The sequence below is a fragment of the Podarcis pityusensis genome (genome assembly GCF_964106645.2).
Source record: "Podarcis pityusensis genome assembly, chromosome: 16".
NCBI lineage: Eukaryota > Metazoa > Chordata > Lepidosauria > Squamata > Lacertidae > Podarcis > Podarcis pityusensis.
The window spans coordinates 14773490-14797656 of NC_138041.1; the positions used below are offsets into that span (position 1 = coordinate 14773490).

General features: G+C 47.2%; 4 protein-coding genes across 10 annotated transcripts in view; all 4 read right to left on the reverse strand.

The window, feature by feature from the left end:
- Positions 1-1729, reverse strand: part of POLA2 (DNA polymerase alpha 2, accessory subunit) — a 30504-nt gene extending 28775 nt beyond the window's left edge. The window contains exons 1-2 of the mRNA XM_080985590.1: positions 1511-1729; positions 367-491 (exon numbers count right to left, since the gene is read on the reverse strand). Of these exons, the coding sequence (XP_080841716.1) occupies positions 367-491; positions 1511-1607 (222 nt within the window). The 5' untranslated portion in view covers positions 1608-1729. The remainder of the gene's footprint in view (positions 1-366; positions 492-1510) is intronic.
- A 1923-nt stretch (positions 1730-3652) lies between these two features.
- On the reverse strand, positions 3653-12164 carry LOC308465705 (solute carrier family 22 member 20-like). Of its 6 annotated transcripts, XM_080985816.1 has the most exons (11): positions 11813-12160; positions 11287-11715; positions 10279-10382; positions 9909-10063; positions 9331-9499; positions 8757-8880; positions 7864-7979; positions 7131-7345; positions 5342-5450; positions 4956-5159; positions 3653-4600 (listed from the first exon to the last, which is right to left on the reverse strand). In XM_080985816.1, the coding sequence occupies exons 2-11, from the start codon at positions 11695-11697 to the stop codon at positions 4516-4518; spliced, it is 1692 nt and encodes a 563-aa protein (XP_080841942.1). In that variant the 5' UTR covers positions 11698-11715; positions 11813-12160; the 3' UTR covers positions 3653-4515. The 6 variants fall into 6 exon arrangements, 5 of the variants coding, with proteins under 5 accessions (XP_080841942.1, XP_080841941.1, XP_080841944.1 ...); XM_080985815.1 differs by having other exon boundaries at positions 11287-12160; XR_013980544.1 differs by lacking the exon at positions 7864-7979 and having other exon boundaries at positions 4956-5151; positions 11287-12164.
- A 3366-nt stretch (positions 12165-15530) lies between these two features.
- On the reverse strand, positions 15531-19726 carry LOC308465465 (uncharacterized protein). Of its 2 annotated transcripts, XM_080985413.1 has the most exons (3): positions 19627-19726; positions 18769-18876; positions 15531-17978 (listed from the first exon to the last, which is right to left on the reverse strand). In XM_080985413.1, exons 2-3 carry the CDS (start codon positions 18865-18867, stop codon positions 16992-16994), a joined length of 1086 nt encoding a protein of 361 aa, XP_080841539.1. In that variant the 5' UTR covers positions 18868-18876; positions 19627-19726; the 3' UTR covers positions 15531-16991. The 2 variants fall into 2 exon arrangements, with proteins under 2 accessions (XP_080841539.1, XP_080841538.1); XM_080985412.1 differs by lacking the exon at positions 19627-19726 and having other exon boundaries at positions 18769-19002.
- LOC308464804 (uncharacterized protein) lies at positions 19646-22745 on the reverse strand (the record flags this gene model as incomplete). Its single annotated transcript, XM_080984393.1, has 3 exons — positions 19646-19693; positions 19940-20387; positions 21258-22745. 2 exons carry the CDS (start codon positions 22743-22745, stop codon positions 20355-20357), a joined length of 1521 nt encoding a protein of 506 aa, XP_080840519.1. The 3' UTR covers positions 19646-19693; positions 19940-20354.
- Between the last annotated feature and the right edge of the window lie 1422 nt (positions 22746-24167).

Genomic DNA, 24167 nt, shown 5'->3' on the forward strand with positions numbered 1-24167 from the left:
TAGCGCCGCCAGAGCACAATTTCTGTTCTCATCCTGAAGCAATGGTCTTAACCTGAGGTACTATTTCTCGGTTAGCGGAGTCTGTAACCTGAAGGGTATGTAACCCGAGGTACCACTGTACACGGTTAAACTGCATGCAAGATGGCATTCTAAAAGTTTTCAGCCAGTGCCAAAAACAGTACAGCCCAGGAGACTGCCTAACATCAATAGGCAGGGAGTTTCAGAGGGTAGGGGCTGCCGCCTATGCTCCATATATCATTCTATCCACTGAATGCATCATAGCGGAACTGCCTTTATAGTGGATCTACCTCAAATAGGCAAATCAAAACATCTATCTACCGCAATTCCTTCCAAAAGCTCACTTACTTCATGTTCAAAGATGTGCAGGGACTCTGCCGTAAGCTTAATGAATTGCTTCGTTACAGCAAAAGCAATTATTTCATTTGCAATCTCGTTTTCTTTCAACCTGTACAACGTGCAAAGTTCCACCACTACAAGAGAGAAAGAGAGAGAGGAGTTATTAAACAGCGGTAGTTTATCAGTTCCTCAAGGACATCCCTCTAACAGACAGCGAGATCCACCTCAGTGAAGTGCGATGAAAAATTTCCACCATTAGATTTTTCTGCAGAAAACTTTCCAGTTTTTGAAATTGTCTCATGTAATCAGTGAACAGAATACACACAATCCAGTCCAAAATGGGCAATAGAAACCATACTAGTGAAATCTAAAATCAAAGTTTAAAAATATATTTATAACTTTTAGCACCTTTGTTGTTTTTCTTAAAATCTAAATAATTGAAATCTTTTACATTGTATTTCATTGAAATGTCAAAAAAATATTTACAAGTATTACAATAAAAATAATTTCCTGGCAAATTTCCTGGATTTGTTTGAATGTAAGATTTAAAACACATTAACAGTTCAACCCTAATTCCCGTCGTCTGATTCAGGAAGGCAACCCTTCACCATAAGGCCCCAGGGCTGGGTTACAACGATATTAAAGCCAGCCAAAAACAATTTATTAAGGGGCAGCATTTCAAACAGGCAAAGCTCACAGCCACATTCTCCTGTAGACAGCAGCTACGAGAGTCACACTGAGCTTCCACATTCAGGGACAGTCTACCTTTGAAGACCAGGTACAGAGAACAAACAACCGTTTCCTTCAGGCCCTGCTTTCCCAGAGGAATATACAGCAGCTCACTCCTGGAAATAGGATCCTCGGCTAGACGGATCTTCTGGCTCGATCCAGGCAAGTCTCATTTTTAAAACTGCCCATCTCTCTGAATCCGCCTCCCTCTTTTCCCCATATCTTCTTTCCCCACTTTCTCTCCACGCTTCTTCCATCCCCCAGAAATCCCCCCAAGTCCACCGCTCTTCCCCACATAGGCAACCGCCTGCTTATCCCAAATTAAGCCCCCTCCAAATAAAAAGCTCCTCAATGAGAACTAGCGCCCTTCCTAGTAAATACCCCCCCCCAATTTATCGCCTTCGCCGTTCTATACGCGGCTCACATTTGTCGGTTAGGGCAGCCCCGTCTTCACCCTCCTCCAAGTCCAGCCCGAAGAGCCTCAGCTCAGCCAACACGTCCTCAACTACCAGCGCCGCCATCGCAGACCTCCTTTCCCGCCACTTTTCTTGGCGGGGTAGGCGGGGAGCGCGCAGCTATTCGGTTATTTACGGCGCCACTTTCCTCGCCTGCAAGAAGAGGGAAAGAGCAGGAAAGAGCGGGAGGGGGCGGAGCTTCAGCTCCTGAATGGGCGCATGTCAGTTCTACACGAATGGGAGGAGGTTGCAGAGGAGCATAGAGATGTGTCGTCGTCGTCGTTGCTGCTGCTGTTGCTTGGAACTCCTAGAGTGGCTAAGAACGCCGGGATACCCTTCGACGCTTTGCGGAGTGAAAAAAGGACGGCTGCTTTATAAAGAAGGGTTCTTTTGCATGGCTTTGATTGGCTTGCGCCGTGTAATTCCTTCCCTCGCCCCGCCCCTTCTGCCCCAGAATAAACAGAGCCCTTGTTCTTTATAAACGCAAGTATTTTTATTCCCTGCCAAATTAAATAACAGGCCATCATCGGTATCATTCTGATACCTCCCATTACTTTGAGATGGTAAAGCCTTCTCTGTCTTTAATGCTATATTTTGACTTAATCAATTAATGAATGGTGGCTGATGATGGACGTTGCCGATTGGGCTGAGGCTGTGAGAGTGGTCCACAACAACCCTGAAATGTAGTACGGTGGGATTATTCTCACATTGGGAACATAACAGTAATAATAATAGTAATAATAATAAATTATTTATACCCCACCCTCCCCGGCCAAGACTGGGCTGAGGGCGGCTAACACTGAATATGAATACAGTAAAAACAATAAAAAAAAAACAGTTGATTGAAATAAAAATCAGAATACAGCTTAAAATGCAGCCTCGTTTTAGTGGTAGCCCATAGATCAAAGCCATAAGGGGAGAAAACATCAAATATTCACCGGGGCCAACTATCCATGCTGGTGCTACATGGGCCAGCAAAAAGAGCCGAGGGAAAATTTATATACTGTTAGGATATCTGATCCTAAGGGGTCCGGATCCAGTCACCTCGTGCCCTTGCTGTTAGCATGAAGGAGTCAAACATACACCAGGGTGGGTTCCACAGAGAAAAAGGTTTATTGCAAAATCTGCGCAGAGTTAGCCAGTGGAATAGCTTCCAAAGACTGGCCGCCCCCTATTGTCTTCCAAGCATTCTTATACTGAAGCTGCAAGCTTGGCCCCCAGTTGCTCCCCAATCAACAGGCAGAGATACACTTTATTACCTTATTAGGCTAGCTAAGCCCTCCTCCCCCACCTTTGCATATTGTTTGCTTCGCGTTATAAATGTTTGCATTTTGCACAGCTGAGGTGAGAAGTCAGAGAGGAAAACCACTACCGGCCTGCCGAGCCTCGCTCTTCTGCTTCAGCTAAGTAGGACGCTAGACAGGAAACCCACTACCTGCCCGCAGAGCTATCTTGCATAGCTAAGACAATTGTTAGCTGGAGTTAGCTAAAGCACGATGGAGTTTTTACCTTCCCCCACCTCTTCACTCCTCTCCCTTCAATACAAAATCCCATATAAGGGGTTCCATAAAAAAAAAAAAAAATGAGAGGGGGGGTTAGACTGAGTCCAGTCCAAAGGCCAGGCGTAACAGCTCCATCTTGCAGGCCTTGCGGAAAGATGTCAAATCCCACAGGGCCCTGATCTCCTGTGGTAGGGCGTTCCACCAGGCTGGGGCCAGAGCTGAAAAGGCCCTGGCCCTGGTTGAGGCCAATCTAACCTCCTTGGGACTTGGGACTTCCAAAGCGTTGTTATTTAGGGACCTTAAGGTCCTTCGTGGGAGATACCAGGAGAGGCGGTCCTGTAGGTACGAGGGTCCTAGTACCTACAAACTTATCTGCCCGATAGATAGGTTTTGGATATGTAGAGGTCTTGATTTATCGGCTTTTGGGTTTTAGGGGGGAAATGCATGGCTTTGTTTCAATTACTTATTTTTTCGTTCTTTAGTATTTTTATCACTGCCAATCTTACGTTGTGTCAGTTTGTTTCTTTGAAGTGTATAATATTTTGACAGCAGCAATACATGTTTTCTTTCTCTTTTTAAAATGTAATAAAGATAAGGATTTGTTTAAAAAAATAAATAGCAGCAGTGGTGCAGTTGGGTAATTAAGAATCTTGTCCTTAATGGACTTCTAGACTGCGGAGAGTGCTATTTAGATGGTAATGTGTATTATTTCATTTACTTCTGAATGAGGTGAATTGCCCACTCTCCTTTTTGGAGCCCTCCTGCTCAGTCTGTTATGGGGACCGTGGACCTCTTTCCCAAAGTCTGACCTGCATGGCACCACAGGGCTTTATTACTGACACAGTGTTTCTTCTTAAAGTGTTTGGGTACAACAATTCCACTTAAAAAACACATCACACACTTTTTGTTGGTTAGGAAAGTGTTGAGGGAGATGCACTAAAAAGTTTGGGCTAAAGCTGTATAGTCTCCACCCCAAACAAATCAATAAAGAGTGCGGGTCATATAACCTTTCTGCAGGTTTTTAAATCTAATTTGATGTCTGCGCTTACAAACAAAAAAGTTCTTGAGTCTCACACGGGGGAAGCTCCCAGCTAAAGAACATTTCAATGAACAAGTGAATTCTACAAATTAAGTGGAGTAAAAAGAAGTCATTTAATTTTGGATTAACTGAATCTTACACCAGACTTTCCCATCATCATCATTACATTTATATCCCACCAGAGGGGGTGGTCCCAAGCTTTCACTCAAAAATCTAACTGTGCCCACAGTTCTAAAAAAGTTGGCGATCCCTGAACTACGTAAGTATCAGCCTCCTGTTTCTCCAGTCTTCTCTCAAAGGAAGATGCTTGGTTTTAATGCTACCCTTTTCCAGTCTTGAGTCACTTTTTCCAGAAATGTGTGGTTTGTCAAGGGCTTCTTTCTGAGAGAGAGAGAGAGAGAGAGAGAGAGAGAGAGAGAGCGCTATTGCTGTGCTAAACGGATTCTTTGAAAAGAGATCTCTCTACTTGCTGGAGGCAAATTTCTTCTACTGTTTCCATCGAAGATACATTTCTAGACCTAAAGGAACACAAAACCAGAATATTGATTAGCGCAATGATAATTTTCATGTTATGGACAGTGTGCTATTAATTAATTATCTGTCCTTCACCACAACAGCGGGTTACTGAAACCACCCTACTGTATAAAGGTGAAATTTGCATCCATTGCTCTGCTCACTTTTGCCTTTGGCCTTGCCAACTGCTGACAGGTGCCCCCCCCAAAAAATAGGTTGATCATAGAAGAATGTGGTGCTCAAACTGAAAATGGTCTCCCCCTCCTCCATACATGCTAAATAGCATGAAAATACTCTTTGGGTCAGAGTCTCATCCTAATCGTTTTTCAACTCCTATTAGGGATGGGAAAGAAAACTTACCTGCGTTCCATCTCTGCGATGGTTTCCAGGAGGGGTAAATGTCTCGTCTCCATCAGGAAGCAGGCAGAGACCCCCGCAAGGAGGGGAGCAGCTCCAAATATAATTGGTGGCAGGACAGGAAAGGAATCCCTAAGCACGTAGACCAGGGGCGCAACCATGGCTCCGAGACGAGCTTGCATGGACACAAATCCCATGCCTGTTTGCCTGGCAAGAAGAAACGCTGGGGTTTATAAGACTCTAAACACCAGCTGCTTGAACCCTGTGGCCGTTTATCTGGCAGAAATCATCCCTGACCACTGGTTCTGCAGATGATGGGAGTTGTAGTCCAAAAACAGTTGGAGACCCAAGTTTGGGAAACCCTGGTTTAGATGATACTAGCTGCTCACCTGATCTCTGTTGGGTAGAGTTCCCCAGAATACAGATATGCACCAATAAAGGAACTGGCGAGGCACCCTTTCCCTAGTGCTGCCTGCACTGTACGCAACGTTTGCAGTTCTGCAGGAAGGAGAAATATATAGAATGAACGAAACCTTGTTGTTTACAGCCATAGGCCGTCACAATATAAATACAACAAACTGTCTTTTTGACCTATCGAACAGGCAGTCACACACACACACACACCCCTCATGTACTCACACAAAAGAAAACAGAAAAATAATACTCCCCCCCCCACCAGTGTAAATCATATATTGCTCCTTTACAACAAACTATAAAATTCTATTAAAATTCATTGGGCTAGTCCTATTCAGAGCAGACCCACTAAAGTTAGTGAACCTGACTACCTTAGCGGCATTCATTTCAGTAGGTCTGCTCTGAGTAAAACTAGCACTGGAAGGACACACAACCACCTCCCTTTGCCTGGCTGGGATGTGACCTTGGGCTCTAATAATGCTTCTTATTTTCCTGGATGGAGAGAGAGGTGTGTGGTTGAAGAAGCTAGCAAACCTACTGTACAAGGGCAAATTTCTCAGTGACTGCTCCAACCACTTTGGGATCTGGCCCTGTCCATCACTAGTATATAGCTCCACAAGAGGATGCTCAGAAGAGACTGTGTTCCTACGTCTGAAAATGTTTCTGTACCCCTGAGCTAGATGGACCAATGGCCTGGGCTCAGTCTGAGGAATCTTCCTATCTTACTACAGTATATGCTGCCTTTCCTCCAAGGAACTCAGTTTAAGCCCCCCACCCCCACCCATTTTAACTTCACAATAACCATGTGGGGTAGATTAGATTGAGGGTGTGTAGCCTGAGGTCACACAGTGAGCGGTGGTCTAGGACTGAAGAGAGTTTGGTTCCCCCTTCAGCCGCGGTGCACCCTGGGAGTCTGTGGGCATATTTGCCACCCGGAGAGACTACTCTGGGCACCACAAGCACACCCACACACCCACAAACAAGCAGACACTGCAACCTGTTTTATAGGCTACCATGGAAGCGTCTTTCAAGCCTAATTTCAGCAGGGGGCAGGGACCCTATGGAACCAAGGAATAGTTCTAAGGGCACATGTGTGCCCAATGGAACTGGGATGGTACCCCTGCTCAAGCCGCAACACTGCATGGCTGATACCAAGGGTGACAGCAGTACAGCTCACAGGTTGATAGGATGGACTGAGCACAATATTCATGTGAAAACTGATTAGACAAATTCCTGGAGGTTATCTGTGGCTACTAGCCATGGCTGTGTTTTACCTCCGGCGTTGGAGGGCGTGTGTATCAGAATGCCACTCACTGTGGATCACATGTAGAAGAGGAGTTTGGATTTGATATCCTGCTTGATCACTACCCTAAGGAGTCTCAAAGCGGCTAACAATCTCCTTTCCCTTCCTCCCCCACAACAAACACTCTGTGAGGTGAGTGAGGCTGAGAGACTTCAGAGAAGTGTGACTAGCCCAAGGTCACCCAGCAGCTGCATGTGGAGGAGCGGAGACGCGAACCCAGTTCCCCAGATTACGAGTCTACTGCTCTTAACCACTACACCACACTGGCTCTCGGTGAAGTTGTGCTACTTTGGGCTTCCCTTAGGCATCTGGTTGGCTACTGTGAGAACAGGAGGTTGGCCTTGATAAGCCACTGGCCTGATCCAGCAGCCAGACTCTTTCTGATGTTTTGATGAAAACTCATAGCATGGAGCATCAGTGATCCAAGCAGATGCAGCTCATGAACCCATAAAGCAACTTGCCGTCTGGCACAAACATGTTGACGAACACCAGGAGCCCAGCGAGGGATAGGAAGCCAGCCATGGTAAGGCGCCGCCCGATGAAGACCATGGTAAGGGTGGACAGCAGCACAACGGGAAGGTCGATCGCTCCAAACAACACCTGCACCACAAAGATGTTCAGGCCAAATTTTTGCACGTCCATCGCCAAGCCGTAATAAGAAAAGGAACTGGAAAACCTAGGTAGAGTGGGAAGCAAGCTTAAGTTGCAAATTTAAAGGCTGGATTTCTGCAATGATGGATAATAACTAAAAATTATTATTAATAATTATATTTTTATTATTTATATCCCAACCATCTGGCTGGGTGTCAGCAATGCATATTATGCACAAACTATTATTATTACTACTGCTACTAATGAGTGATCATTGCTGCTGCTGCTGCTGCTGCTGCTGCTGCTACAACTCAGCACTTACAAAGCACCTAAGCTGTTCTAAATGCGGCCCTTTAAAAAACAGCAGCTCCACAGCCTCTACCTGCTTATTACAATGTAATAGGCACAATACAAAATTACTATGATTAGTAGTATTTAACGCATAAACCACCTCATATATTCTTGAGTTGCCATCATACTTCCGTGTTCTGAGAAGAGGCTCAAAGCATAAGAGGAAAGAAAGGGCAATCCTTGACTTGTCTCCTCTATTCAATTACCGTTTCCCTCTTCAGATAAAAACAACAGAGGTCCTCTTGCACTCACCAGACAACCATGAGGCAGCAGGTGACCCTCCGCAAGATTGGACTGCGAAACAGGTCAAAGACAGTGCGCCGGGATTTCAGACTTGCAGCTTCCATCTGCATGTGGGAATGCAATACCTGTGCAAGACGGTGGAAAATGAGTGGAAGGAATGTGGCAGGCCTAGGGAGGGGCCTTAATCCAGAAGAAAGAGTGCAGATTGAGGCTTTGGTGGTCTCAAGTTGAACCCCAACATACCTGTCACCTTCTGTCCTAGCCTAATAATAATATCCTGCCCATCCGGCTGGGTTTTCCCAGACACTCTGGGCAGCTTCCAGCAAAATATAAAAACAATGAAATGTCAAACATTTAAAACTTCCCTCTAAGCAATGCCAGGCCTCCATTTTAATTTCCAGAATGCTCTGGCTTGTGACCCTCTGTGGCACTGTGGGGGGAAATAGCTAAACCCAGCTGTCTAGAGCCTCTACTGCTCCCTCTTGCCCAGAGGGCGTTGCTAAGGGTCGGTCTATGAGAAGTAAGCCTCAGTTTGCTGCACTAGCAGCTGCCACTTTACATCAAATTACACTGATTATATAAAACGTCTGAGTCACCCTTCAGGGAAAGCCCTCTGAAAAAGATATGTTTTCAACATCTGCCTAAAAGCAAAAATACCAGGTGCCTGTTGCTGGGACCTTCCCCTGAGTTGGACCCCTGCAACTCTCCAACCTGCCCCCACTCCTCTTCTTCATTTGACCAGCCTCTCCACAAAGTCTTCATGGGACTCGTGGCACCTAGGGCTTTAAATACTAAAAGCAAAACTGAACATATTATGTTATTATATCATATTTGCTCATCTCCTATTATAGAAATTATTATTATTACAAAAAACTAAAGCATTGGTTGATCTCATGGCTAACCTCTTTGTTAATTTTCTCTCCCTCCTTGCTTTTGCCATTTATTGCGGCAACTTTCCTCAGATTCTGGACTGCTACCTGTGCCTTGTTATGAAGCAGGAGCCAGCGTGGTGATTCTGGAAGTTTCCTGACAAGACAGAGATAGATAGATATTATTAACAAGGGGGATGATTAGAAGAAAAAGAAAAAAGCTTGTGTAACGGAGTGTTGTTCACATTTCCAGCCACTCCGTTCCATCCTCCCAGGTGGAACATCTACTCCTCTCTTCCATAATGCACTCTGCATTCCATGGCCTCTCTGGCCTGTTTTGGTGGTCCTCCCCCTGCTCCCCAGCCCACATACATACACACTATATACTTTGTTTTGTTCTTCTGCCAACCAAGTCTGTTGACACATCCTCCTAGGTGTGGATGGTGCCATTTTGTCTACATAAGGCACAGCACACACTGCCTGAACATCAGACATGGCGGCCATAAGGTCTTGGCCTAACACAAAATGGCTGCCACATCTACAAGAGCAGAAAAGAGAGAGACACCGAAGCCATACCACAGTCGTTTTTGGCACTATCACCCCCTACCATGAACAGACAAAAATGATGAAAAATGGTGCCGAGACGGAGAGTTGGAGCCAGCGCCAGTTTCTGACTCCGTATGCAACTCCTGCCAAGACGATCTGCCCAAAGGTGACAAAATAACCTAAGAGGGCACCTGCCACTGTCCGGCCCTTGTTGGGCATCCACTCCAGAACTAGGAGAGAAGCAAAAGAAACTGTTAAAAGGACTTGCAGTAAAAACCAGGATGAACATTTTTTTATGGGCACATGCAACCGTTTGGCTTCCATGCAGAAAACCCCAGGCACCATAGGCTGACTGCTGATATAAAGCTGAAAGGACATTTGTATCTATAGTGCCTTGTCTGAGGCTTATCCATACTTCTCTACTCATTCCAGGCATAGGCCTAGCGGCGTAGCAAGGTCAGGTGGCACCCGGTGTGGAAAATTTCTTGTCACCCCCCCACCCCACAAACACACATTGAAATCTAGTTGGACTCCCAAAAGGCTGCCTGTGATCTACCCATTGTCATTGCCAAGAGTTGTTGAGCTTTCCCTGCAAAATCCACACTTTAAATTTGAATTGGAGCAAACCAAACTACTTACTCAAGGACAGAGAATTTAGCATGATTCCTGAAAATGTCATGCCAGCCAGGAAGCGGAAGGCGCAGTAGCTGCTGAAGCTGGGCAGGAATGCTGTGATGGTGCCAGCGATGGCAATTTGCAGATATGACCAGATCAGAGGTTTCCGCCTGCCAAACCTGTCCCCACCCCCCAAAAAAGGAGAAGTAGGATGCATTAATTAATATATTGCCTGGTGGTGAATTATGGGGACAGGATCTAGCTGGGTCTTAGTTTCCTTGGGTCTCCAGCTGTTTTTGGACTACAATCCCCATCCCCTCATCCGGAGACTTCAGGTCAAACCTGGAGGTCTGGCAACCCTACTCACCTAACATTCATCACAACAACCACCCACCTGTCCGATAAGACTCCAAACACCCCAGCCCCAACCAGCACACCAGCCATGTAGAGTGACTGGGCTACATCTCTCAGGTTCTGTAGGTCACACACCAAATTCCACTGGAAGGGAGAGAGAGGAGAACTGTGTCAATTTTCTCTCTGTGGCTGCAATACACACACACACACACACACACACACACACACATATTTGACTTAGCATCATGTGAGTCTTATTCCTTTAATCTTCCTACTGCAAAGGAATAATCAATGCTAGCTGCATAAAATCTGTATTTTTAAAGATTAATATCTTTTAATATTAAAAACTCAAAGCACAAGGCTACATGCATGCCATCTTGTACCTATTCATTCCACAATACAGTATAATAAACTCCATTTTAAAATAAATCAGTTATCTTCCTGTTGACCCTTCTCAACAGCCATGTGTTAATTTCACCATCCAAACCACATCCCAAGCTATCCATTGCAAAACAGAAACTGTGTAGGTTAGAGTAATGGAGCAGGATCTGGGAGACCAGGGTTCAAATCCTGACTCCATCCAATATCACTCAGCATAATCTACCCCACAGGATTATTGTGGGAATTAAACAGAGCAGAGAATTCTGACCAGTTGCCATCTCTCAGCCTAACCTACCTCACAGGGTTGTTGTGAAGATAAAACGGAACCCCCATTGCCTTGAGCCCCTTTGAGGAAAAGCAGAATGCGAACATAACAAACGCATTAGAAACAAGAGGCCCTTTTCAGATCTTATTGTAAAATGGCAGGGTTTACCGTAAATAGCCAAAAGGTACTACTGCAGGGTCTAATACTAATTCTTCCCCAGTTAGACATGATCTTAATATGATAGATACTGTATATTCTCTTTTAAAAATTAAATCTAAGCCAAACAACCCCAAACGAGTTACTTCATTTGTTATTGGAATGTTTAATTTATATCCCTGCCACTCTGTGTTTTAAAACTGCCCTCCCATCTTTCATTTCTTGTTGATGATGAAGAAAGCTCACCTCTGTCACAATGGTAGACTCGAACACACTCACATCATAGACCCATCCACCTGTGCAGAGTTCGGTGTGCACCTGTGTGGCAGAGTCCCCAACCTCCACAGTCGCATTTGGGCTCAATAGACGCCACCAACTCATGGCAAACTGGAGACACTTCTCCGGCTTCCAATTCTGGTCTATGGGAACAGGTGCCTTCAGCAAGACCCCTTCTGCTGTGCTTTGGGTGTAGCTAGAGGGCAAGGTCTGGTTGGTGGGCAGCACAGGCTTGCAATGGTGGTCTGGAATGGCGGCCGTGAAGTTCTGCAGGAAGTTGTGGCAACCAATGAGGCAGACGGAGATCAGCAAGAAGGTGATTTGCAATATCTGGAAGCGGCCAACTCCTCCGATAGACTCCAAGACATCATTGAATGCCATAACAAAAGTTGAGGATCACTGTGCAACTGGATACAACAGGCGAGGTTACCTACTTTTCTGGATTTCTCTCCGCGTAGGCCAACTTATGGGAAAGCCCTTGGGAGTCAAAGCTTACCCAAGACGAGCAGTTAGCTGTTTTGAAGTTTCCAAGCAGTTTTGAATGCTAAAGCCTTGTAATTGAATCTGAAACGAAACAATAATCTCAATATTTAAAAAACCCAACCTATTATTTTTTCCCCAAATCTAAGTCAGAAATCTAAACACTGAATAACCCAACAACTCCCACTTGTTTTTTCAGACAGAGGAAAACAACCTGCCACTTCTAGTGGTCATTTTAGTCTCCCCTCCCATTACTAGTTCTTGCATATTCATCCAGATATGCCTGCACAAAGCTTGTGTTAAGGTCCAATAAGATCCTGTCTTTATCAAGTTTTTATTCTGATTTGATTGCAGGGAGGTTCTGTTTGTTCAGAAGTTATATGCCTTTTTCTGAATTCCACACTTTTTAGTGTATTTTCCCATCAGTTTCCTAACTCCCCTTTCCAAAAATTGTTGTTTATTAAAAAAGTTTATCCACTTGAATTGCATAAACTAAGGGATCATTCACACTTTTGCTTGCTCTGTATTTTGATGGGATTTTATACCAATAAATTCCCCAGGTGTATGAGAGCTCCTTTTGTTGTTCCATGGCTATGCCTTTGGAAAATCTGATCTTACCCACTGAATCAGAAGCTTGCTAAGCAAAATCTCTCTTCGGATTTCCCGTACATCTGATAAGATCCAATTCAGCAAGTAAGAGTGGATTTTTGCCGCAGAACAAGGAGAAAAGCTTTCAGATCCAGGGGAATTAATCGGTGCACGATATGATCAAAATTTCCCTTCTGGGCAGGTAAAAGCAGTGCTGGTATAGGGGGCAACTGGGGGGGAAAAAAAAGACTTACCAGGCACAGAACAGGTTCCAAATATCTGCATGGGCAAAGATGGGACAGGCTTTCTAATAAGAAAGAGGCTTTCTGGATTGCAGGAATCCTTTAATTCATCCCTGTGATGCCCTAACATGCAACAGATTTTGAGGGAGCTTGAAGAAATTGCAGCATCCCAAATTGCAAAAGAGGCCTGAATCTGTTTATTGTGTGTTGACTGACTATATATGCATCTACACACACACAGACACACACAATGTCTACGCACAAAAACATCCACACAGCTACTCTTTAATTTCTCCTGGGCCTCTGCTCTTTTCACAGGCTCCTAAAAAGAGCAAGGGATTACGTAAGGGGCAGGTGTTTGGCTACCGTGGGAAAGCTTTATTTACATGGTTGTTATTGGAAAAGAAACCACTAATTAAAAAGACAATTACTTCGGGATTGGTGTTTTGGTTGACAATAAGAATCAATTACACTCAAAGGGCCAATGCAGTGTATGCAAGGCAAAGCACCCATGGGGGCAGAAACATATTAATTACACAGATACTTCTACATCCCCTCCAACATTTCGCCGATGAAAATAGGGACATCCCATTCCATTATGATAATTTTACTATTCATACCCCACACATCTTATGGGGTCACTCCAGCACTGTGGGCAGCTTCCAACATATATAAAAACATAACTAAACATTAAACATTAAAAAAAACTTCCCTATACAGGATTGCCTTCTGACGGCTCAGGGGGTTGGATAACTCCATACCCTCCAATATTTCTTCAGTGAAAATAGGGGCATCCTAAACTAAGGAAAAGCAGGACATTCTGGGATCAAATCAGAAATAAACTACAACTAAACTACAATTAAACTACAACTAATCCAGAATGCAGCAGCCAGACTGGTGACTGGGAGTGGCCGCCGAGACCATATAACACCGGTCTTGAAAGACCTACATTGGCTCCCAGTACGTTTCCGAGCACAATTCAAAGTGTTGGTGCTGACCTTTAAAGCCCTAAACGGCCTCGGTCCAGTATACCTGAAGGAGCGTCTCCACCTCCATCGTTCTACCCGGACACTGAGGTCCAGCACCGAGGGCCTTCTGGCGGTTCCCTCACTGCGAGAAGCCAAGTTACAGGGAACCAGGCAGAGGGCCTTCTCGGTAGTGGCGCCCTCCCTGTGGAACGCCCTCCCACCAGATGTCAAAGAGAACAACAACTACCAGACTTTTAGAAGACATCTGAAGGCAGCCCTGTTTAGGGAAGCTTTTAATGTTTGATGTAACATAGTATTTTAATATTCTTTTGGAAGCCGCCCAGAGTGGCTGGGGAAACCCAGCCAGATGGGCGGGGTATAAATAATAAATTATTATTATTATTATTATTAGAAATGTCCCGCTTTTCCTTAGGACTTCCCTATTTTCATTGGAGACGTGTTGGAGGATAACATCTGAAGGTGGCCCTGTACAAGGAAGTTTTTTTTAAGTAGTTAAAATGTTTTATTATGTTTTTAGATATGTTGGAAGCCACCCAGAATGGCTGGGGCAAACCAGTCAGATAGGCGAGGTATAAATAATAAAGTTTATGTTTATGTTTATTAAATAATGTTTCCCTATTTTGATTAGAGAAATGTTGGAGGGTATGCTCATGGGCAGTGCTTTCTTTCTAGAAAAATAGGTGCTGGTACTCAGTATGAAGTTGTTGCAGTAACTGCCACACTTTTTAACAACAGAAAAGAGGTGCCCTTGAGGACCTCTTGAAGAAAAGCACAGCTCATGGGTGAGGCTGGTCTGCAAACTGATTCAAATCTCTCCCCCATTCCTGGCCAAGCTAAAGGGTACTCTTGGGAAAGTGCTCTTTCTGTTGACTTCGCCAGGACTACACCCAGAGGACTGCACACAAGAGCAGCCTGAGCCTTTCCCGTTGTGAGGATTCACTTCCGCCTCTGGTGCCTCTCGCAAGATGGCGTCTTTAGTGCCCTCGGTGGCGGCGCCCCCTGCAGCTTCAAGATGGCGCCCTTCCACCCGACCTTATCCCGCAGCGCCTTTCTCCAGAGGGCAGCGATCCCGGAGGAGCAGCTGCAAGCGGGCGCCGTCGCGGAGCTCCGGTTCCTTAGGTACCGTAGAGCATGTGCAGAGGGCGCCACACACACACACCAACGGGGGAATCTCCTAAGCAGCACACTCCAAACCGGCCACCTCCCTCTCCCAGAGTCTCTCTTTTGGAAGGGCTGCTTGGAGCCTCCATGGCTCAGCGCAGTCCACCTGCAGGCGATGGCAGGACTTCAAGAGCGGGCGGACGCTGCGCTCCAAGTCTCCAGCTCCATGAGCACGCGGCATCTGCCCAGAGGCAGCCCCCATGTGCTGCAGCAGTCTACCCCACCGCCTCCATTGAGTGAGACAGGGGAGTGGGATATTTTTATTTTTAAGGCAGAATCGGCGTCTGTTTCTTATTACACCTCGAGCGCCCTTCTCGGGAGATATCAGTGAGTGCCCTCGGGGACGTCGTAAACCCCCGAGTGGGAGGAGAGGACTCGAGGAGGGCTCGGGTGAGACAATTCTGTTCCCGGAGAATGAGGTGGGCACCCTTGCCAGAGGTGGGAAGAGGGATGGGAGACACCGACATCCTTCTTCACCGCCTCTATCCTATTCTTGGAGGGCAGGGGAAGAACCAGGTGAGGAACAACTCGTTTACTGAGAGGTAGAAAGCCTCTGGATGTGGAGGCTCCTCTATGCTTGTGTAGCTTATGCCTGTGGACAAACTTTGCTGTGCTTAGGGATACGAGTGGCATCCTCTGGCTTCTAGCACCGTGAAGGCTTGCTATAATAAACAATAAAACATGACACTATGCTCAGAAGTCATATATTTCTCTCTCTCTCTCCAGTATATTAATTAAAAACCCAGCCTTTAACTGATTTTGATTTAATTTTAATATGCTTGTGTTGATAAATTTATTTACATTAAAGTCAGATTTCCTTTCCAAACAATTATGTATATTTACGAGAAGCACAGCAGAAAAGAAACAAAAGCAATCTTAAGTGCTCCACACATGCTTATCAGATTGCTGCCCAGTATTGTTTGTCGTCGCATAGTTTGCCGGTTCTGTGTACATCTGAGGGATGAAAATAAAAGAAAAATACTCCACCAGGACTTCCACAATAGAAAATTAAAATTAAGTTGTCACTTAATTTTAGTTTAAATCCTGTTATTCCGAACTGTACCTTCCCCAAGAAGGCATTATTTTGAGCCATCATTCTTTTGATCAAGGAGGTGGGAAAATGTTGAAGATGAATGGTAAACCCATATGACCTGTTTAGAATTCTAGTTGCTTATACATTTTCTAGTTCATAGGCTTCAAAAGCTAACAACCACCCAGCGAAAACCCACAAGAACAGTGCTGGCCTGATACAATGCTTACAGGTAAAAGCCTGGTTAGAAATTTAGATCACTCTTTGCCATACTAAGCCCTTACGGCAGAGCTTTCTAAACTGTGACATATTAGCATTTCAGCTGCAGTGTGTAGATGTGTCACATGAATGCGTTCATTTAACCTCCAGTTTGCTAGTACAGTGGTAGCTCAAATTACAAACATTTCGGGTTACAAACTCCGCTAACCCGAAAGTAGTACCTTGGGTTGAGAACTTTGCCCCAGGATGAGAATGGAAATTGCACGCCGGTGGTGTGGTGGCAGTGGGAAGCCCCGTGAGGTTAAGAACAGTTTCAGGTTAAGAACAGACCTCTGGAATGAATTAAGTTCGTTACCCGAGGTACCATTGTAAAGCTGAATTACTGTGTCGCGAAATGATGCAGGTCTAAAAAGAGTGTCACCAACATGAAAAGTTTGGAAAGCTCTGCCTTACAGGAATTATCTTTAAACAACAACAACAACACACACTTCTGAATGCAAATAGTGAATTGTCCTTTAGGTGACTGCTTCTCATGTGTCTGAACTTCAGTGTGACGTGCTTCACGCTGTAAATAAACTTGCACCCCATTTGTTACGAAAGAAGAAGCACATCATCAGATTTCCTCTTCACTAAAATAAACTTTCCAAACTACAAGACAGAGATTTAATATAAGCTAGCTGCTGCTGATGCTTTTTAAATCAAAACGGGGATTGAATTACAACCAAAAGTTACACCTGGAGGAGAGGTGGGAAAGGGGCTGGCCAAGGTTCCCATGGGGTCCAGGAGCTTAGCTCAGGACCTGGTTCAGGCCCTGATTCATATGAAGATAAGCCTAAAGGAGAAAGTTCATCTGAGTCACGTGCAGAGTGCTTTTTCTTCACCACTGAGTAAGGAAAGACAGTCCCGTGGATTGCAGGGGGTGGGAAGTATGGCATGGCTAAGGGAGCGGCTTCTTTTCATCCCATCTCAGAGGGATGTAGAATCTTGTGCAGCATCGCTGGCCTCTAGCCCCACCACTGCCCCCTTGGTGCCCAGGGGGCATGGGTAGCTCTTTCCCTCCTCAGGACTCGGGAACTCTTGGTAGTAACGGATCCTGTGTTGCTGGTGCTGCTGCTGGTGGTAGTGAGGGAGCCCCCCGCCTGCTCCGTTCCCCTCTGTGGCACCAGCTAAGCGGAAGCCTTCCAACCTGCCCGCTTTGGGTGGTTCATTCCCCCGGCGGCTCTTCTGCAGCAGGCCGTCAAGCATTTTTTGGGCCGACTGGTAATCCAGGTGGGGTCCTCCTGATGTCTTCTCCACCAAGCCAGGGCTCCAGGAGACCTCGCCATCCTCAGAGCTCTCAGAGCTGCTCATTTCTGGCACCATCTCCTCAAGCTTCCCACTGGGCGGCAGGTTGGTGGGGGAAGGCAGGTGGGCTGCTTCAAAGACCTCTGGCTGCAGTGTGGGCAAGGCTGGGAAATGGCTGCTGGGCCCCGGCGGGGCCACCAGGGCCTCCTGCCTCAAATATAGGAAGCGCGGGGCTGGGAGGGGGCAAAGCGGGGCTGCTTCCTCCTCCCCGCTGCACTCGCTTTCTGTCGAATTCGTGTCTTGCGTTGAGAACGTGGTGGACTTCTGCTTCCAGGGGATGAAGGCTGTGGCCCGGGTGTGGCTCTTGCTGTGTCTCTTTAGCCCTTCTGGGGACGGTGCCACCAGGGCCGCCTCGTACTTCAGCAGGAGACTCCTCTCCTCGCTAGGCCCGGCTGCTGTGTCCGATTCGGAGCTGCAGCCCAGCTTGCTGGTTTCAGTGGCTGAGTCGGACTGGTTCGGGGTGGTTTGCGTATCAGAGGCGCCATCCATGAAAGCAGGAGGGGGCGCGACATCCAGAACGTGCAGAGAGCAGAGGCTGTCGGAGGGAGACTCGTCCTTCCCACTGCGCCGCTGCTTTTCCAGGCTGGGCTTTGCCAGCAGCCCTGAGATCTGTGAGTGGAGAGAGAGCAAAGACCATTCGGACCATTTAGGTAATAGCCTTCCCTCCCAAAAAAAATCCCAGCAGGTCTTGTAGCTTGAGGATATGCTTTAAATGTTTGCCCCTGTAAAGTGGAACAGATTTGGAGGAGAGCGGTTTATGCACATTCAAGATGTGTACAACCGTGTATAAACGCATCACGCTGAATCCTGAAGTCACTGAAATATCACTAAAAGGGTGGGATAGGGATGGAGTGGTTTGTTTGCGGGGGTTTTCAATGGGTTTCAATTATATGCGATTTCACAGATGTGTGCGGTGTCTTGGAACGTAAGACCTGCATAAACAGGGAGCTGCCTGTATGGAAAATGAGGAAAAGTTGAAGGAACTGGATAAGAGAAGACTGGGGCAACAATACTGGAAGGGCTCTTGCCAGCAGCACCATCACACACAGCAGTGGGAAAAGGCTGCTTCTTTTCTCCGCTGCCCCAGAGAGAGGGCAGGACTAGATCTAAGGAGGTTTCAAAAGAGGAGCAAGAGGGCAGTAGGAGAAACCTCTTGATGGATAAGTGAGATCAACCTAACCTGGGGGGTGCTGGGCTCTCCTCCTTTAGAGGTCTTGAAGTAGAATTTCAAGAGCCTTTTGCTGGGAATAGTCTCGCACTCTGAATTTCCCCCGCTAGAGTAGTGGGGCAGAGGAAATTGGACCTCCCATGATTCAAGTTCTCCTCCATTATTCTGTTGTTATACCTTTCTCTCCTCACCCCCCCCCCCCAAAAAAAGTACGTTGATCAAAGTACTCACGTTAATTTTCTCCAAGGTGCAAATTGTGTTTTGGGCACTGATCAGCCTCTCCAGCAACTCATTGATCCGCTGGTTCAAAGTTTGCTTTTCTTCAGCCATGCTCTGAGCCTGTTGTGAGGAAAGCATGGGGTGGGGAGGCAAGTCAGCAAAGGAGGCCAGAAAGAGAGAGAGACAGAGAGAGCAGCAAGGCATAATAATACAAATAGAATACACTCTAATTGGTGTTGCAAAGTGTAACTTAATTAAATAAGTACGGTAATTTAAGAACGTTTCTTGCGACAAGCCTAGGGGCCAGTTACTGTAAGGGGGACAGGGATGCAGAGGGAATAAAATATAATAATAAAAAAGCAAAAACAGCTATGTATTTAAACATATTGGGGTGGATCCATCTAGAATAGACCCACAAAGATAAATGGGCCTAAGTGAGTCTTGCTGTGCATCTATTTCAGTGGGGCTCAATGTTGTCTTCTCTTTTTACAACCTTATTCATAGGGCACTGGGTTGAGCTCTGAACTTACTGGTTCCAGAATAAGAAGGAAAAAAGCTCCGCTTTTCAAAAAAATAATTATATTCCTTCTCTTCTTCCAACAAGATCCATTAGTTTGACCATATAACTCGTCTCCCATACTTTTAGGAGCTGCTACTCTAAAGAGGCAGGGTGGTGAGAATCTTTTTCTCACTAACAGCTGGACGTGTGGCTGCTAAAAAAGGAACCATCATCTTGATAACTTCATGCATGTTTTGACATAGCACAGCGGTATAGTTCCCAGTGGCGATGTATTTTTGCTTTTTGCCAGTATGTATAATATAATGGCGAGAACCAAATTTATTCATTCGGTTTTTTAACGTTTCCCTTACAATAATCTGAAGTCTGTCTTCCAGCAGCTGGTTAGTGAGGCGTGTGTTGGAATAGTCTTCCTGAAGCCTGAAAGGAAGGAAATACAGTCATGACAGCAAAAACTCTGAGCCAAAGTCCTGCACAAAATTACTCTATATATTAATATATCAATTGGTTGCATTAATCCAATTGAAGCATCTTTTGCTCCTCCCCCAAAGGGCGGGACTTTGAGAGCAAACTCCTCCCCGCTACACGCAGGTTGGCCTGGAAAAAGCTCTTTCACAAATCCTGAATACAGGATGAGCCCTGACCGCTGTGCTTTTGACGCGTCACCTGCTGAATTTTTCTTTTAGAGCGTCCAGCTCGTCCCAGGTTTTCTGCAGGTCTCGCTGAGCCGTTCTGGGTTTGGCATCTGCTTCCTCCTTCTGCGCTGGGGATGCTGGCTCCTGTGAGGGCCTGTAATGACAGTAGGGAGTGTGTACATGAGATGGAGAAGCAATTCTAGCGAACAGCAGCAGAGGATCAAAATCTCTGCAGGTGGTAGGCGGTTTGATACCTGTAGCTGCAGTGTCTTAAGCAAGCAGCAGCAGCAAGAAAGGGAGCAGCAGCCAGGGCAACCGCAAAGCAGGTAGAACTTTTACCACTGGCTCCCTGCTTTGCTACTGCTGCCCCATGAAGGGAGAGGATAGGTGCTGGAAGATGATCCCTGGAGGAAGACCCTGGGTCAACCAACTGCTGATTTGCATACTCACACAGGTTGTTCTGCCTCTGCCAGCAGCTCCTGGAGATAAAAAAAGGGAAAATTAATCTCCATACTTTCATTTTTAAATTATTCTTTAAAGCAAAGATACTACCACTTAAGATTGTGACAGCAGGTTTAAACACACAAACCTACCAGATGAGTCAGTGTCCCCAACTCCAGAAACATTTTCCTATGCATTAGAGGAGAAATAGGATTGCATCTTCCCAACTTGGACATGCCCTGCCCCAAATCTGGGAACTCTGGGACCAATGAGCCAACGTTATAGAGTGGTTATCCAATACAGCTACATGCAGAATACTGATTGCTTCACATCAAAAAGGATATTGTAGAGACCTTTATGATTTTTAAAGTCTCCATCATGTTCCCCCACCTGTAGTCTTCTCTTCCTCATCCCCCACCCAAAAAATTAGCCTTTCACAAATGGGTCTTCCTGAAACACTCTAATCATTTTAGTCACTCATTTCTGCACCTTCCCAAGTATTCATTTTGGGATGCGATGGCTAGAACTGGGCGCCATATTCCAAGTGCGGCCTCCCCATAGGTTTATGAAAAGGGATCAGAACATAGCCGGGTAAGGCCACGTGCCATTAAAGGTTTGTGCTGTCTAGTTAGCCAAATGAAAAACATAGTGTGTGGCCTTTGAAAATGCACAGGAAATACAAGTTCAAGTCCCTCCTAAATTGTGCGGCTCGACCTCAGGTTATCAGACCCTGTGGCCTGACTGAACATGTACAGAGTGCTTTTCCATCATTGAGATTTAATGGGCCGCCTAGAAGGTGTGAGCCTTTGGCAGCTCACCTGGGTTTTGTTAATGGTGTGGGGCAGCAGGTTGGCAGGGAAAGGCACTCCGAGGAGGAAACCCCACAGGCCCCTGCCAGGCCCCCATACCTTGCTGTTGTGCATCCTCTTCTTCGCGGCTACACCCTCGTGCTCTTCCAGAGGGTTGGCTTTCTCGGCTGTCCCTCCGGTGGGAAGGCCCTTCTCTGCTTTCTTGAGGGGCTGTTCCAGCCTCTTGGCCTCCTGCCCGTGTCCACCTTTGGCCTCGCTGGGCTTCTTCGGCCGCTTGGCTGCCTCTCCTGGCAGCTTAGGCAAACTCCCCAGCTTAGCTGGCAAGTGAGTGAAGGGCGCCAGTTCCGGACTGGTACTGGCCTCATCTGTGGCCCTGCCAAAGGCCAGGCTGGCTTGGGGTCGGCTGTGGGGGCTGGGAAGGGCGTCCGCCTTGGCCTCGGCCTGCCCCGTCCTCCTCCTTGCCGCTGCCTCTGCCTTCGCCTCAGCCATCTCCAGCAAGGACCCTGGGGAGCTGCCTTTGCTGCTGGAGCCTTTCGAGTCTGACCCGTCGGTGCTGGGGGCCTTGCTGGCCAGGGAGGGCTCTGGGGGCTTCCAGCCCAGCGAACTGAGGCTGGAGGGGCTCATCACCTGCTGGGTGATCTCGTTCAGGAACTCTGAGAAGCGGAGCTTCTCCTCCACCAGCTTCATCCTTTCCGTGACGGGGGGCTTTTTGGGGGCGCTCAGATCCAAGCTGTTTGGGGGCTGCTTCTCCCTCTGGAGAGGCCTAGCAGGCCCGGGGGCAGACGGAGGCTCCTTCCCTACAGACCGCACAGTGATGGTTTCAATGGACTTGGCCTTCCGCAGCCAGTCACCACCGGCCACCGTCCCGTTTTTCAAGATGCCTTTGCTTGGCGCTGGAGCCCCGGCGTAGTGGGGCTGTCGCGGGGCCAGGATTTCCGCCTGCTCGCTGAAGGCGAGGCTGCGCTCCAGGCTGGCAGCCTTGTAGAGGTGTCTGTCCACGCCGTCGGGTTGGCCAGGCTGCGACTGCAGGCCATGGCGGTTGCCCAGCCGGTCAGCACTCTTGCTCTGTCCTTTCCTCAAGCGGCTGAAGGAGCCGGGAGCTTCCTCGTCCTCAAACTCCGCCATTTCTTCTTCCCGACTGCGGCGGAAGGCCCTGGCTTCTCCTGAAAGGTCCACGCAGGACTGCGAGTGCTGGGGGTGGTAGCGAGGGCTGGTCAGCAAGAAGGCCTCTTTGTCCAGGCTGGCTTCAGAGGACCACGAGGCCGAGCTGGAGGCTGAGGAGGAGGCCGAGGTGGAGGAGGCCGAGGATGACGAGAGCGTGGAGAAGTGGCCGCTCCGGCTCTCGGCCCACTGCTGGTGGCAGCTGCTGCAGTCCCTGAGCCCCAAGTCGGTGGAGGAAGAGGAGGAGGCCCCCTTGTTCTCCTTGGTCTGCCGGACAGGCGTGAAGAACTTTTCCATGACCTGCAGCTTCCCAGCCGGAACGTCTCCGTTGCTGCCCTTGTCGCCCTCCCAGTGGACGGGGGAGAACAGCCCGGCTTCCTCTTGGGCTCTCTTGTAGGACTTTCGGCGGATGGCTGAGGCGCTCATCCTGGAAAACTGGGCTCCGCTGGGCTCACTCTGTTGCACCAACTGCCAAGTCTCTCCCTGCCTGACTCGATTATTTAACCACCCCGCTTGGCTCAGTGGAGCAGAAGTGGGAAATGTCAATATGATGGGCATTGGAGCATCTCATCAAGCAGAGAGAAGCAGGCCGAGCTGTTGTGACATATGCTTTGCCTCACCCCTCTCCCGCCCTGCTCATAGATTCATGGAATCATAGCTAAACAAGATTATTACCTACCACATAAGACAGACCTTCCAAATGTCCCTATTTTCCAGGGACAGTCCCAGATTTACAGAAGCTGTCCGTTTCTGATTTGATCCCAGAATGTCCCACTTTGCCTTTAATTTGAGAAATATTGGAGGGTATAAGGGGCCTTGGGTGGGTACAGGGCCTACCAGAAATGCACATGTTGGGGTGGCCTTTCTCTGTTGGCCAGCTATGGTAACTACTTCCAGTTCCTATCCACTGGCCTGGGAGAACAAGACATTGGCCAGCACTCTTGGCTGCCCCACAGCAGGATCCTGGGCCCCATATGCCATCCCAACATTATGTCTGTAAATAACCTTATGGTCTTGTTTTACTAATCTCTGCTTCTGTGTGTCATCTTTGGCACTTGGTCGCTGAGGAATAGATTTTGGAGCCAATGCCTTAAGTCCAGCTCATCATAGGCAAGGATGAGCAACAAGGATGTTCAGCTGCTGTGAAACCACTGCGCCGGCTTTCTGTATCTCAGCTGAAGTTTGCACAAGGCTTAGCCTGTAACAGCGCACACCAGCACACAGACTGGCCATTTAGACACAGAAAATCAAGTGATTATTTATTTTTTTTAAAGCAACCAGTGGCACCCATTCCTGCACACTATTGTTGTGAGAGGGGATTATGGTACACGTGCAAGTCTGCCGGAGGAATGATCTAGGCTCAGCCAAGCCAACGAAGCACCCAAAAGCACCAGTACATAAATATGTGTATACCCGAGAGCGCTTTTCCTGGCCTCTAAGCTACTGTATTAATACAATATTGATGCATTGTGGCATGTGAGGAGGGAGTACAATCCCGTAATTAAATGTTGGAGTTATTTGATGCCACATTTATGTACCACCCTTAGACATTTAGAGCAAACTTTCTGCAGTCTTGGTTGAGACATTTGCCATCAACATGACTTTCAGATCTTCTCCAAGGGTTAAGACTGCCTCCTGCAATAACCCCCTGGAGGCAACTCGGAAAGCTTTAAGCCAAGCAGGAGCTCCCCCCGCCTCTTGTCGCCAGCAATAAGCAAAGATCGATAGTGCGGCTCCTCTGCCCTCGAGCAGTGACACTGGCAAGGTCACACGTGGCCTTGCTATGTGGTTGCTCCTCTGTGACTGGCAGGAACTCAATGGGTAGCAAAGACGCAGAGCAGGTTAAAG

Coding starts and splice junctions, on each gene's coding strand:
- LOC308465705 (XM_080985816.1), bottom strand. CDS start 11,697: ATGGCATTCAATGATGTCTTGGAGTCTATCGGAGGAGTTGGCCGCTTC. Junction 10,064..10,278: donor TTTGGAGTCTTATCGGACAG/GTGGGTGGTTGT, acceptor GGGTGGGGACAG/GTTTGGCAGGCGGAAACCTC. Junction 7,346..7,863: donor TGCTGCCTCATGGTTGTCTG/GTGAGTGCAAGA, acceptor CACTCTACCTAG/GTTTTCCAGTTCCTTTTCTT.
- LOC308465465 (XM_080985412.1), bottom strand. CDS start 18,960: ATGCCTTGCTGCTCTCTCTGTCTCTCTCTCTTTCTGGCCTCCTTTGCT. Junction 17,979..18,768: donor GCACCTTGGAGAAAATTAAC/GTGAGTACTTTG, acceptor CTCCACTCACAG/ATCTCAGGGCTGCTGGCAAA.